Source organism: Medicago sativa, chromosome 6 (assembly GCF_051527215.1).
Source record: "Medicago sativa cultivar Bolivia chromosome 6, Bolivia_mono, whole genome shotgun sequence".
NCBI classification, from domain to species: domain Eukaryota; kingdom Viridiplantae; phylum Streptophyta; class Magnoliopsida; order Fabales; family Fabaceae; genus Medicago; species Medicago sativa.
Window position 1 is genome coordinate 76687198 of NC_140754.1, and position 13225 is coordinate 76700422.

The following is a 13225-nucleotide window of genomic DNA, read 5'->3' on the forward strand; positions in this document are numbered from 1 at the left end:
CAATATGCTTCAGACCATCTTCAGACCGACATTCGAAACCATGCTCATCTTCAAGATGCTCAATTCGATTCAACTTCCTTCTAGTACTAGCTGCCGCATGGAAAACTTCGTATTAAGGTCCCCATCACGATACCAAAATGTCTTAGCACGTTGTTTCCAGAACATATCATCTTTAATCAACAGTTTATCCAACCTCTGTCTTAGCATGTTGAAATACCTCACATTAGAGGCATCCACATGTGAACGAATAGCTTCAAGCTTGCGTTGAGTTTTGCGAATCTCTTGTCTGATGTTTTGGTTGGTATTCATACTCCATTTAGAGAGATCCACAACACATTGATTGAGTTTATTCATAAGAGGACGATCACCATAATCTTGCCATCTTTGAGAAACAAAAGGCCTAAACTCGGGTTCAACAAGCCATGCATTCTCAAAACGAAAATGACATTGACTGGAACTAGGCACAGGTTGCGGAGCACAATCTAACAAAAGAGGGTAGTGATCAGAGGACGTGGTAGTAAGACACTCAAGCTTTGCATTAGGAAATTTATCAAACCAACTATCATTTGCCATAGCTCTATCCAAATTCTCCTCCACAGCGCGAGCAGTTCCAAGACTTTTGAACCAAGTGAAAGCATAGCCATCCATATGAATATCAGCGAGTCCAGCATCCAAAACAGCTTGTCGGAATCCTTGAATAAGCCACGGTTGACGATCAGACCTTCCTTTCTTTTCATCAGCTGATAGAATATCATTAAAATCACCAATAATACACCAAGGAAGTTGAGAAAGATTGGATAATTGCCGAAGTAAATTCCAAGACTCTCTTCTCCTCCCTCCTTCTGGCATACCATAGAATCCAGATAACCTCCAATTTCCCCTCAAAGAGTCATTAACTTCCATATCAATATGATTCTGGGAGAAATTCGTGATAGTACAGTTAAAGTTCTTATTCCATAAACATGCCAAACCACCTCCCCTTCCAATACGGTTAACAGAAAAACAGTAATCAAAAGCCAACATATATTTCAATTCTTCAATTTTATTAGACGTTGTCATTGTTTCAGACAGGATTATTGCATCAGGTTTATAGGTCCGGACTAGGTACTTTAAATTAGGAACCGTGCTCGGACTGCCCAAACCCCGACAGTTCCAACTGATAACACTCATTATTAGACACTAACCCTTGGAAACCAAAGCATCAAAAAATATCAAAGAAACCCTCTTCTTATGCTAATTTTCAATCAAAACAATAAAGGGGTAAACGTGCCACATGACAGCAAACAAAATCAAAAGTGGGAAAACAAAGGAAAAGCAAGCGGTGGGGGACAAACACAACATACAATGGTGGAAGCAAAGACTTTTCACACCGCAGCACGGCGGCGAGACAACGAAGGAAACAAACCAGTGAATAGATTGACAGAACAGTACGGTGACGGGTGAGTCTGAAAATCGCAGATTACGATGACGGGTGAGTCTGAAAATCGCAGGTTACGGTGACGGTGGATCCGAACAACAAGCAAACCCGGTTCTTATAATTTTCTGCTCAACAACAATCTGGAAGCTGTCAATACCATGCCCGCAAGCGAGAATCACCGAACCGAACCAACACTCCACATGAATAAATAACAAAACTATTTATTTTAATTTTTTTTACAAAATTTTTTATTAATTTTATGAGCAATGCTATTCATCGCGACAGATATCTTCCCGAAGTTGTCCCGAAACATCTGTAGCCAATGAAACGTGCTTCTTTCCTAAATACATGGATGAATTGATGTAGTTTGAGATATGTTGTGTAGTTGGCCCGGAAAACAAGGTGGCAGTGGGTATGTGTTTTATGTGATATATTGTTGAGTATTTAATTCGGGAATGTTTCGGGAGGAAATCTCTCGCGACATAAAGCAATTTCCTAATTTTATATACGTAATCAATAAAATTTATTTTTATTCGCTCAAAAAAAAATTATTTTTATTTTTATTTATCACTAAACCCATAGTGAGTAAAAAAACTATTTTTTTCCCTTTCTCACAAACCGTATCCCCTCTTATTCGAGAGGCACTTCAGTGCCATAGTCATTTGGTGACATTGTGCCATAGTCCCTATCATATTTTGACACGTGTCAAGGCTTATTAAAATAAAATAAAAAAAAGAAAATGCAAGTTTAAATGAATTAAAAAACAAAACGCATATGCAGAAGGGAAAACACAAACACGATTGCCGCTCTTTCTCTTTGCCATTTCAAAGCAGCAGCGGTGACAAACACGATTGCCGCTCTTTTTCCTTGCCATTTCCGCCTCCGATGACAACCTCTGCTGCGCCGTCGCTTGATAGTCTGGCATCGTAAGGTTCGTTTCTTTCTTCCTTATCTTTTTTTTTCCTTCATCTTTTGAATAGTTATGGTCATGAGAACAAACAAAAACCAAAATCAAAATTAAAATAGGAATAACTACACTTGATTAGGGAAAGAAAACAAAGCTTTTGAACCAATTTCAATTCTGTAGGATTAGATTTTAAGAAATTTAGGGTTTTATTTTAGGATTGAAGTAAACCCATTGCAAGGGGTAAATATGCTCTGTTTTTTAGGAGCAATACATATGCTCTGTTTAATAGCTAAACATTAGATGAATTAGGTTTGTGTAGCTTTTGTTGCGTGTTATCGAGTATGCAGGTTGGAGCTTCATTTTTGGAGCTGTTGTGTTTTTTATTTCTGTTTGTCTGTCATATCAGTGGTGGTGGTTTAAATTTGGTCTGATGTCTGAGTAGGTACCTTCATTTGGATGTATTGTTAACCTGTTTAGTGACACTCCTTGTTCTTACCTCTTTTATTTACCTGTCAGGTACCTTCATTTGGGTATTTGACATGGCTTCTTCAAATGATGATTGGAAGCCAAAACTTGGAATGAAATTTGACACTAGAGAAGAGGCTGAACAATTTTACCTTGCTTATGCTTTACGTGAGGGCTTCGGAGTTAGAGTACGCTTTACAAACAGGAAGAAAGACGGTAGTGTATCGTCATGTAGGTTTGTTTGTTGTAAGGAAGGAATACGGAAGAAAGAGGATAAATGTGCATATGAAGGAAAAATTCGGAGAGGCGAGACTAGAACGAAATGCTTAGCAAGAATTACACTTTCAAGTATAGATGGAAAGTTGGTTATCAATGAGTTTGTAGAAAAACATAACCATGATCTACTAAATCAAGAGACAACGCACATGCTTCGATCACATAGAAAGATAACTGAAGTACAAGCATATGAGATTGATATGGCCGATGACTCTGGATTAAGGCAGAAGGAAGTGTATCAACTTATGAGCACACATGCAGGGCATATCGCTAATGTTGGATTTACAGAGGTGGATGTAAGAAACTACATCACTACAAAAAGACAAAGAAGTATGGTGTATGGTGACGTTGGATATCTTTCACAGTATTTTCAACGACAGTTGTTGGAGAATCCGTCCTTCTTTTATGCATATCAGATGGATATAGATGAACAGATTACAAATGTGTTCTGGTGTGATGCAAATATGATCTTGGATTATGGGTATTTTGGTGATGTTGTTTCATTGGACACCACATATTGTACCAACGATGCCAATAGACCACTTGCTTTTTTTTTCTGGTTTCAACCATTATAGAGGTACGATCATTTTTGGTGCAGCTCTAATGTATGATGAGACAATTCCATCATTTAAATGGTTGTTTGAAACATTCTTACAAGCACACAACAACAAAAACCCAAAGACGATCTTCACTGACCAAAGTCAAGCAATGTCTAGGGCAATTGAAGAAGTGATGCCTGAGACTCACCATGGTTTATGCACATGGCACTTGTTGCAGAATGGAATTAAACATCTTGGAAACAGGATGAAGAAAGGAGCTTCTTTGCTAACAGATTTCAGCAAGTGCATGTATGAAATTGGCATTGAAGCAGATTTTGAGAAAGCTTGGTTGCACTTGGTCAATGAACATAATCTTCATGGTTCATCTTGGATCAAGTCAGTTTATGAAATAAAAAAAAAATGGGCTGCATGTTATATGAAGGAAGCATTAACACTTGGCATGCGAAGTACACAAGTTAGTGAAAGTTTGAATGCTCACTTTAAATGTTGTCTAAAACCGAATTTGGGTATCCTGCAATTCTTGAAACATTTCGAAAGAGTTGTTGGGGAGAAGAGAGAAAAAGAACTGAAATGTGATTATGAATCCTCACATAAGCTTGCAAGGTTAGTGTATGAAACTTCACCATTACTACTCCAAATGGGAGAGATACACACACACACTATATTTGAGTTGTTTCAAAACGAGTTTAAGTTATTCTTGACTTTGTCTGTACCCATTAGACATGAAACTGACTCTCTATGTGAATATGTCATCACTAATGAGAAGCATGAAGGGTCTTTTAGAGTGTCATTTGATCGTGTTTCAACTTCCATTACTTGTAGTTGTAAGAAGTATGATACATTTGGCATACTTTGTTCGCATGCATTAAAAGTATTTGAGCTGAACGATGTTAAGGTGATTCCTGATAGGTATATTTTAAGAAGGTGGACAAGAGAAGCCCGTTGTGGCATTGTGCAAGATTTTAGGGGAAAAGAGGTTGAACAAGATCCTAAGTTATCTAGAAACCGAATGTTCAGACAAGTTGTCTCTAAGTTCATTAGAGCGGCAACTGTAGCAGCATCGCATAGTGAAGAAAGTCTCATGTTTGTTGATAAAAGTGTAGATGAAATGTTCAAGAAAGTAACAGAATGTCCAACACAAGGTAGAGACAATGACAATGATCATCCATCATTTGAGAGTTCTGATGCCATGCAACCAAAGGGATTCAAGAAACAACCCGGCTCAAAGGGAACTAAGCGACATAAAAGTTTCCTTGAGCGTCAGCCCAAGAAAAGAAGTGCTCCTCCAAGTAAACACGCTCAATCTAGCCGTGTTCCACCTCAAAGAAGTTCACAGGTATATAAGTTGATATGTAGATTACTTGTTTTAGTTTTACATGTACTTTCACTTATTTTAATGTTGCATAATCATTTTAGGTTAGAGAATTAACAACTAATATGGTCGATGGAGTATCTTGTTCCGCGCCCCCAACTTATGAGCCCCCGCTAGCACGTGAGGATATGTTTGTTAGTTACACAACTACGTTGATGGTAATTTCATATTTTTTTTCATAACTATTCTTATACTAATTATTTTTCATCACACAATCATGATTTAATTATTTTTTGTTATTAATGTAGGCACCTTTTGATGATACAAATATTGGAGCATTACTTTGACCGATCTCAATCGAAAGAAACGGGGCTGGTTATTTTTTGAATATTATTATGTACAGTTAGTTTGCATCTACAGGGTTGTATTTTGGTTGGAATATACTGTAAAATGCAGTTATAAAAGTGGACTGATGTAGCAAAATAGTGCAAACTAGTTAGTAATTTTGCACTAACAATGCACACTGAGCTCTTGTGGTGTCTGCAGGGTCGTGTTTTTGCAATGTTTCAACAGTGTTTTTGTTAACAGAGCTGTTTTTTCTGCTGTCATATCAGTGCAGCAGCTGCTGCATTTTTTGGAGGCAGTTCAGGCTTGGGTTTTTTGGCAGTTTTTTCACTTGCTTGCTTGCCTGAGGTTAGGGTCTGTGTTGGGGCCAATAGCGGCTTAGCTATGAGACTGAATTTCGGAGCCTATTTCGGATTTCATAGTCATAGCTTACGCCATTTTGGAGTGGCTTGGTGCAGCTGTTTTTTAGTGGTATTCCTTACCTTTTCGGTTGGGATTTTAGTGGTCTGTGTCGGGTGATGTTACGCCTATATGCGGCATCTTTGTACTCTTTTATTTACATGATTAAATGACTTTCATTCAATTTCAAAACATTGTAAGGAAGTTGTTATATCAGTGTACCATTATTCTACAATTGATTCAAAATAGCACCAATACCATTGTTTTCAATCAAGAGTAACCATTGTTATGAAGAAATCATGAGAAAGCATAATACTAACCAAAAAATAAATTGAAGAAATCTGATTTCATTGATGGATAAAACTTAATTTCATATACACATTGAGGTCCAAATTACATAACAGATTACATGACAGAGACTTAATCTAATATACATGTAATCAAAATCTGACTTAATTGAATACACATAACAAGATCTAAGCCTTCTTTAGAGACTTTCCTTCCCAATAGCAGCTGTTTTCTTGTTCAAAATCCTTCAAACTGATCCAACCCTCCTGCGACCCTTCTTTAGAGACTAACGGTGCGGCGGAGGGCGGTGGTTACAGGTCATGCGGCGGCTGGCGAAGAAAACCAGTGGTGGTTACAGGCTCGGGGCGGGGCTTTCTAGAGAGATAGAGACCCATAAAGAGTTCGAGTATGAATCCGACCATATAAGGATCTTCCTCCATGCTGCTTTCTACAATGTTCCTCTTAACAGCTTCTGAAAACACAAGGCATGCATGCATATTGTAAGAAAAATACACACGGTTGATAAAATAAAAAAGAGGGGATCATTTAGGTTACCCATTTTGGCTAGGGAGAGAGACTCAGCTGCTGGAACCGTTCTTTGTTCTTAAAATTCCGATAGAGCACAACAACTAACATGAAAGAAGGAAGAAAAAATCTTAAAAAGCAGCAAACAAATTTGAATAATTCCAGCAATCAATCACAAAAAAATTTAATTGGAAGTGCTTCAATAACAATAGGTCCCAATCTTAAAAGCCCCAATTGAAAAGGTTGTGAACCCTAACCCGAAAAAAGACAAAAGGATTTGAATAATTCCAGCAATCAATCAAAGACAAATTTAATTTGAATTGATTCGATAACAATCAATGGCAAAAATTTAGAATAATTCAAGCAATCAATCAAAGACAAATTTAATTTGAATTGATTTCATAACAATCAGTCGCAATCTGAAAATCCCAAATTGAAAAGTTTTAAACCCTAACTCCGAAAAAGTCCAAAAAATTTGAATAATTCCAGCAATCAATCACAGAAAGGGAATCAAAGACAAGAGACATAGATTATGAACAAGAATTAATTGAAAAAAAAAAGGAAAGAAGAAGAATGAAAATTCATACCTTGAGAGCAAAACAAGAGAAAGAGAGATGTGGAGCGCGCGTAGATGAGATACGGAAAAGACGAGCAAGAGAGAATGGAACCTGGAAAAAGGAAAATAAAGAAAGAATCAACACCATCGCATGGTGAAGAAAGTGGCAAGAAGAAAGAAGCAAAACGATGCGTTTTGTTTTTTAATTCATTTAAACTTGCATTTTCTTTTTTTTATTTTATTTTAATAAGCCTTGACACGTGTCAAAATATGATAGGGACTATGGCACAATGTCACCAAATGACTATGGCACTGAAGTGCCTCCCCTCTTATTCACCCCTCTCTCTCTCTACAACTCTACCGTAATTTCGAACAATAGTCCAACTTCACCACTCTTATCAACCACTTCATCCCAAACAACAAACTCTCATTACATTCCAAACCCTTAATTTTTGCACTATAATGGAAAAAATTGAACCAAAACACCAAAATTTATCTGATTTCAAAGTTGGTTCATTACCAACTTTATTTTATATTCCTAACTTCATCACAGAGAATGATCAAACCCTTCTTCTCAACAATGTAACAGCTACTCTTTAACCTAATGTTTAAAGTATATAATTTTAGTTCCTGTTATTACCGCATTGTTTGCTTTCAGTTTTTAAGTTTTTTGCTTTGTCCTTTCTCTGTTGCTTTTAGTCTCTGACGTTAGCTCAATAAGCCGACGTCAAAGATTAAAAGCAATAGTTTTTTAATTTGCAGGACTGAATCCAAACAAAAAAAAAAGAATTATGGGCTAAAATCATAAACTTTAATTTAAGTATGTTATTGTTTTATTATTATTTTATTTTTTTTGTAAAAATCTGAATTTGTTTATGTTCTGTTGTTAGATTTATGGAGCTCCTTCAGCCAAGTGGAAGTTGTTGAAGAATAGAAGGCTTCAAAATTGGGGTAGGATTCATGATTATTAATTTCTGCACCCCCAGACATAAAATATGTTACCATGTTTGGATAAAAAAACTTAATTTGCAGCTTATGTATAAGCTATTTATATAGCAAAAACTAAAATGAAGTTAAATTGTTTTTGTATAAGTTATAAGTTGTTTTCATAAGCTTTGTTGGAGAATTTATAACAGTAAGCCGAAAACAGCTTATAAACATGTCATAAGTTGTTTTAATAAGTTATCCCAAAGAGTCTTACAAAATTGATATCAGTAGATAAGTTCAAATTAGCCAATTCAAACAAGCCCTATGTAGATATAAATGGTTCTGCAACAATCAAATAGTTTAATTTTTGGAAGGTTGGGGTTGGTAGAGGAGTGAAGAATGATTAAACATTAGAAATTAGGAAACGAACTTACCTTTATAAATATTATCTATGTAGCAGAAGGGGTGTCTAGTATCCAACACTAACACGTGTAGGCACTGGTGTCTGACACCACGAGGTTGCATTCAATTACTTTCATTTTATGTTTTTTTGCAAATTATTATCGGTATCGACTTGTTAGTGTTCGTTTTAGTGTTTGTGCTTCATAGATTATGATTCACAATGAATTCCTCTTTTTTCTTTTTGGGAGGAGGGGTAGTTTGTCAGGATTTCCCATGTCAGAATCCTTATTTTGTTCTGTCGTGGACATAGAATTTGTCTCATCATAGCTTATTTCATATTTACCTCTATGAAAATCGTAGTTGAAATATTGTGATTGAGCGGTCCTTCGTTGCAAAGAGTCGAAATAACATTGTTTTGTTACTTGTAGTGGAAATGTTTTCCTCACATCCTTAAGTAATTTGGAAATGCCCGTGTTAGGAATATCTATTTCTTTTGTGTTTTGAATCAAAGTATTAATGATCACCAATCGTAATTTGAAAGTCTGTCCTTCTTATTAATGTTGATCGGTTATTTCTTGTCATTTTTTAATATAGGTGGTGTCGTCCATGAGAAGGGTCTTCTACCTCAACCTTGTAAGTGAGAATATCTTTACTTGTTTTATAGTCTCAATATTGTATCTGAATCCAACTTCATGATGTTATCGATTACAAGTGAGATGCCACTATGTTCTATGAGTTATTATGGAATATTATGCAAGTCTTTTGTTGAAGATGGAATTCTAGCAAGTAGCAACGCACTTTTTATTATTAGTCCTTTTATTAGTATGGTAAACATTTTTGCCTCGTTAAATAGCAGCTATAGCGGCGCTATAGTGCTATAGCATAGCAGAATTTGTAGTGGCTATAGCAGCGTTGTAGCCCTGTTATCATATAGTGATTCAAATAGCGGCGCTATAGTACTATAGAAAAACATTGTCAAATAGCAGCGTTGTAGCACTGTTTCGTAGGGGAATTTGAACAAACCGTTTTATTCCTCAGTGCACAATTGACAACACGAGAGCCTTCGTAAATTGATTACTTTTACAAAGAGTGTTGGCTTTTATAAAATGGGCCGATCATAATGAGTGTGTTGAAGAGCGTATTGCCAGCATCACTCTTATTGAAATATCGAGATGGTAACTTATGTTTTACACAGCCTCACTCTTATTGAAATAACAAGATTGTAACTTATGTTTTACACATTTTATCTACATGCTGCAAAATGCTAAAATAGTTTGGCGCGCCTGAGATAGCAGAGCGGTTCCTGTAGATTTTGTTGATTTACCAACAATCGTTCAGACTATTTGCTATTAGATACCTTTTTCATTGTAGTTCTGCAAGTGGATGAAATTTGTTTTGCTACTGTCTTTCTATGCATTGACCTTTGAATATGATTGAAGATAACTAGAAATGGGGATTCTTCCCTACCCCATGCACCAAAAATAGATTGGTTTAGAATTTGTAGAAAGTCTTTAAATAATAGATGGTAATAAAATTGGTTTATCTTTGGAAAGAAACTTTTAACGTGAGTTTAAAAGAATTGGTATTGTTTAAATAGTAAAGAAGAATCACTTCTAAGGAGACACTGACTTTTCTCAAAATCAGTTTCACTGTTTCAGTCAAAATGATTCTTCAACCTAAATATAACCAAACATCTTCTTAACCTTACAACCACATTTATTTTCCAGCCAAACAAACCAACTCTACGACATTGTTAATTTGTTATACCTTTGATCTGCACTTCATTGTTTTTCAAACTGACGTAACCGTGAAAATAAGGGTAACATAAAATAAGCATTTATAAAACTAATAATTAAGGTCAGCCTCGTGCCAGTAACTAGTTTAGAGTAAACCGAATTTAGTCCCTAAAATTTGTGTGTGATCGTCACCGGTAAACATAGGTAACTCTACCTTCACCGATTGGTGGCATTCATCATTTGTGACCCCGTTGAGCTTTTGAAGCAGCTTCTTGAACTCCTCATTTGGGGATTCATCCACTTTTTCTTTATTCACCACTGATTACTCATATTATCAATATTCCAAAATTATCCTTGAAATCGAAAATTGTTGATCAAGTTTGTCCCTATGTCAGGATATCATCGAATGCGTCTCTGACATTATTCATTTAGTTTTAAACTGATCCCTGGCATTACCAGCTTAATAGCAATATAGTGTGTGCAGATACCTATTGAGGGACGGATCTGATTAACATTTTGAATTATCAAGAATCGTTTTAGAATATTGATAATGTGGGAAATTAGGTTGATACAGTCCTACAAACTCAAGTACCGAACCAGCTATTTGCTCCTTTAGTTTACTTTACTTTAGTTTTATTTATTTATTGGTTTTTTTTTCCTACTAATGGAATATCTCTCTATTGCAGTGCCTCCATGGTTGACAAATTTCACACAAAAAATATCTGAAGAGTCACGATTATTCCCATCACCAATCAATCATGTTCTCATAAATGAATACCAACCTAACCAAGGAATAATGGTTTGTCCTGGACCTCCACCCTGTTTCTTTCCATTTATTTGCTCACTTTGTTTTTTCCTTTTAGAAGTTAAATGTAGATTGTTTTAACTTTTAACATTTCATGTTTGTTGTCAGTCCTTTATATTTGTTTGATAATAATCACGATTCATGAGCAAGGTCTAGAGTATTGATATGCAGCACTGACACTTCACATTGAAGGCGTCTCCGACACCGACAGATATAGTGACATTCAATTTTCTCACATTATTATTATCTGTGTCGACGTGCAATGTCGGACCCGGTGTCTGTATCTGTGTCAGTGCTTCATAGGTCTAGAGTGCATTTTGATGCATATTGCTACTTGCTAGTTTTTAATGGAGGATGTTGTTTTATTTTGCAGCCACACCAGGATGGACCTTCCTATTTTCCAGTTGTAGCTATTCTATCACTTGGATCTCCTGTTGTCATGGACTTCACTCCCCATGCCAAATTAAAATTGGATTCACAAGAAGTTACTGACAAAGAATCAGATGGAGAAACTTTTGAGATTGGGAAAGATAAGTGGCTTGATGATCACCGTCCATTCTCTGTTATATTGATGCCTCGCAGTTTACTGATATTCAAAGATGAGGCATACTCAGGTTATTTTTCTCTATTACTATAATAAATCATTGTATTTGGTAATGGGGATATAGGGGCGTCTAGGAGAGTTTATTTGGTCCTGTCTTATTTATGGAATCATTGCGAGTTTGATGCTATCACGGGTCCGGCATCGTTATTTTGTTGAAGCTCCAAAGTACCATATAACTTCTGCCAAAATGATTGCAGCTACCGTGATTTTGTTAAACTCACCGTTAATCCAAACATACACATACAAAAGCTCTTATATGATAACATCAATTGAATTGTCTCCAAAGTAATAGGCCAATTGTTTCGGTTGGGAGTTGGGACTAAAAAATTAATTATATGCAGGAGGTTTAGAATTCAACCCCTGCTACTAAAATTTGAGTATAAAGAGAATTTATTGAATAAGCACTTAATTATGTTTTATATCCAATGCCCCCAAAACTTGAAGTTGTAAACTCTTGGTCTTACTAAAATTTTAGTGACATTCTGCATGTAATTTTACAGATTACTTGCATGGTATAAAAGATTGTGCATTACATGGCTATGACGGGGTAAGGCTACACATATATACTAAACTTTTATGCCATAAATATATCGATTGCATTTCTAATTATTTCTCATGCTTCGAACTTTATCCTTTTCAGGCTGTAAATGAAATTGAAGCTTTGAAACAAAATGAATCAGATAAACACCTTTTTGGCTCACAGGATGCTCTGGAAGCAATAGGAAAAGAAGAATATAAGAATATATCAAGAACTTCCAATAGAGTTTCATTGACATGCCGATTGGTTCCAAAAGTTCACAAGAATTTGTTTAGGTTTTAAAATTATGTCACATTCCATTTAATCAAAAGTTCAACTGTCACCTTATTTTTAGTTTTGTTTTTAGCTTTACTTTTTCAGTACGCCTCTATAGGTAATTTTATGCTCTTTTTTCCCTACAACATCTATGGTCTGGCGGTGAAGAAGCATTTCTTGTTACATAAATGCTAGCTTCCAAACCGCCAAGGATGGCTCCAGATCATAGTTTAAATTTGTAGTTTGCATAAATGGTGGCGTTGTGAGCAAGAAAAGTTCAGAGTAGATGACAATCGACGATTATGTTACAGAGATCGAGTATATTGTTGCCTCCATTACCACAAATGAGGTCATTTGGATTCGGAGTTTATTAATGAACTTGGTATTGTTCTTAGGTGTTGACCCAGTCGATCTCTATTGTTGTAACTATGGAGGAATCGTGCAAACCAAGCAGCCTAGATCTTACTAGTAATCCATGGTATCATCACACTAGAAAATGTTCCAAAACCATTGACAAAACCACTTACTCAACAAAAGTTGGACTGTCACACACACTAGATTAACAGATATTAAGATTATTCTTTATTGTCTCTTGTATTTCTATCATGATGGTTGTGGTTTATGTTTCTATGAATATAGTTATGAGATGTTTATTTATTATGTTTTATTTGTGACATAATAAAGCTCACAAATAGCCAAGTTGTTCAATAAAACATAAAGTTTATGCCTTGATTTGAAGGTCTGTTAAACAATGGAGCATTATTTTTAAGATTAAATGATATTTGTACAACAATTTTGGACAATCTTTTTTTCCTCTTGTTTTGGGACAAAGACAATATAGAGAGATGGAGAGAGCAAGAACACAATATGAGTATGAAAGATAATTGTTCCAAAATAGTTGTACAAAT

The 13225-nt window shown here is 35.7% G+C and overlaps 2 protein-coding genes, 1 long non-coding RNA gene and 1 pseudogene across 3 annotated transcripts; 3 read left to right on the top strand and 1 right to left on the bottom strand.

Moving 5' to 3' along the window:
• Positions 1 to 2807: 2807 nt before the first annotated feature.
• On the top strand, positions 2808 to 4084 carry LOC146916929 (protein FAR1-RELATED SEQUENCE 5-like; annotated as a pseudogene).
• A 352-nt stretch (positions 4085 to 4436) lies between these two features.
• Positions 4437 to 5179, top strand: LOC146916930 (uncharacterized). The gene is made up of 2 exons (XM_085717154.1): positions 4437 to 4914; positions 5049 to 5179. Exons 1-2 carry the CDS (start codon positions 4635 to 4637, stop codon positions 5177 to 5179), a joined length of 411 nt encoding a protein of 136 aa, XP_085573280.1. The 5' UTR covers positions 4437 to 4634.
• Positions 5180 to 6026: 847 nt separating this feature from the next.
• Positions 6027 to 7247, bottom strand: LOC146916931 (uncharacterized). Its single transcript, XR_015014086.1, has 3 exons — positions 7082 to 7247; positions 6525 to 6598; positions 6027 to 6441 (listed from the first exon to the last, which is right to left on the bottom strand). It is a non-coding gene; the product is annotated as an uncharacterized LOC146916931 (long non-coding RNA).
• A 125-nt stretch (positions 7248 to 7372) lies between these two features.
• On the top strand, positions 7373 to 12947 carry LOC146916932 (oxidoreductase). The gene is made up of 7 exons (XM_085718794.1): positions 7373 to 7632; positions 7941 to 8001; positions 8974 to 9012; positions 10802 to 10914; positions 11294 to 11534; positions 12025 to 12071; positions 12165 to 12947. Exons 1-7 carry the CDS (start codon positions 7513 to 7515, stop codon positions 12342 to 12344), a joined length of 801 nt encoding a protein of 266 aa, XP_085574920.1. The 5' UTR covers positions 7373 to 7512; the 3' UTR covers positions 12345 to 12947.
• The last annotated feature ends 278 nt before the right edge of the window (positions 12948 to 13225 follow it).

Coding starts and splice junctions, on each gene's coding strand:
- LOC146916932 (XM_085718794.1), top strand. CDS start 7,513: ATGGAAAAAATTGAACCAAAACACCAAAATTTATCTGATTTCAAAGTT. Junction 9,013..10,801: donor GGGTCTTCTACCTCAACCTT/GTAAGTGAGAAT, acceptor TCTCTATTGCAG/TGCCTCCATGGTTGACAAAT. Junction 12,072..12,164: donor CATTACATGGCTATGACGGG/GTAAGGCTACAC, acceptor TATCCTTTTCAG/GCTGTAAATGAAATTGAAGC.
- LOC146916930 (XM_085717154.1), top strand. CDS start 4,635: ATGTTCAGACAAGTTGTCTCTAAGTTCATTAGAGCGGCAACTGTAGCA. Junction 4,915..5,048: donor GAAAAGAAGTGCTCCTCCAA/GTAAACACGCTC, acceptor TTTAGGTTAGAG/AATTAACAACTAATATGGTC.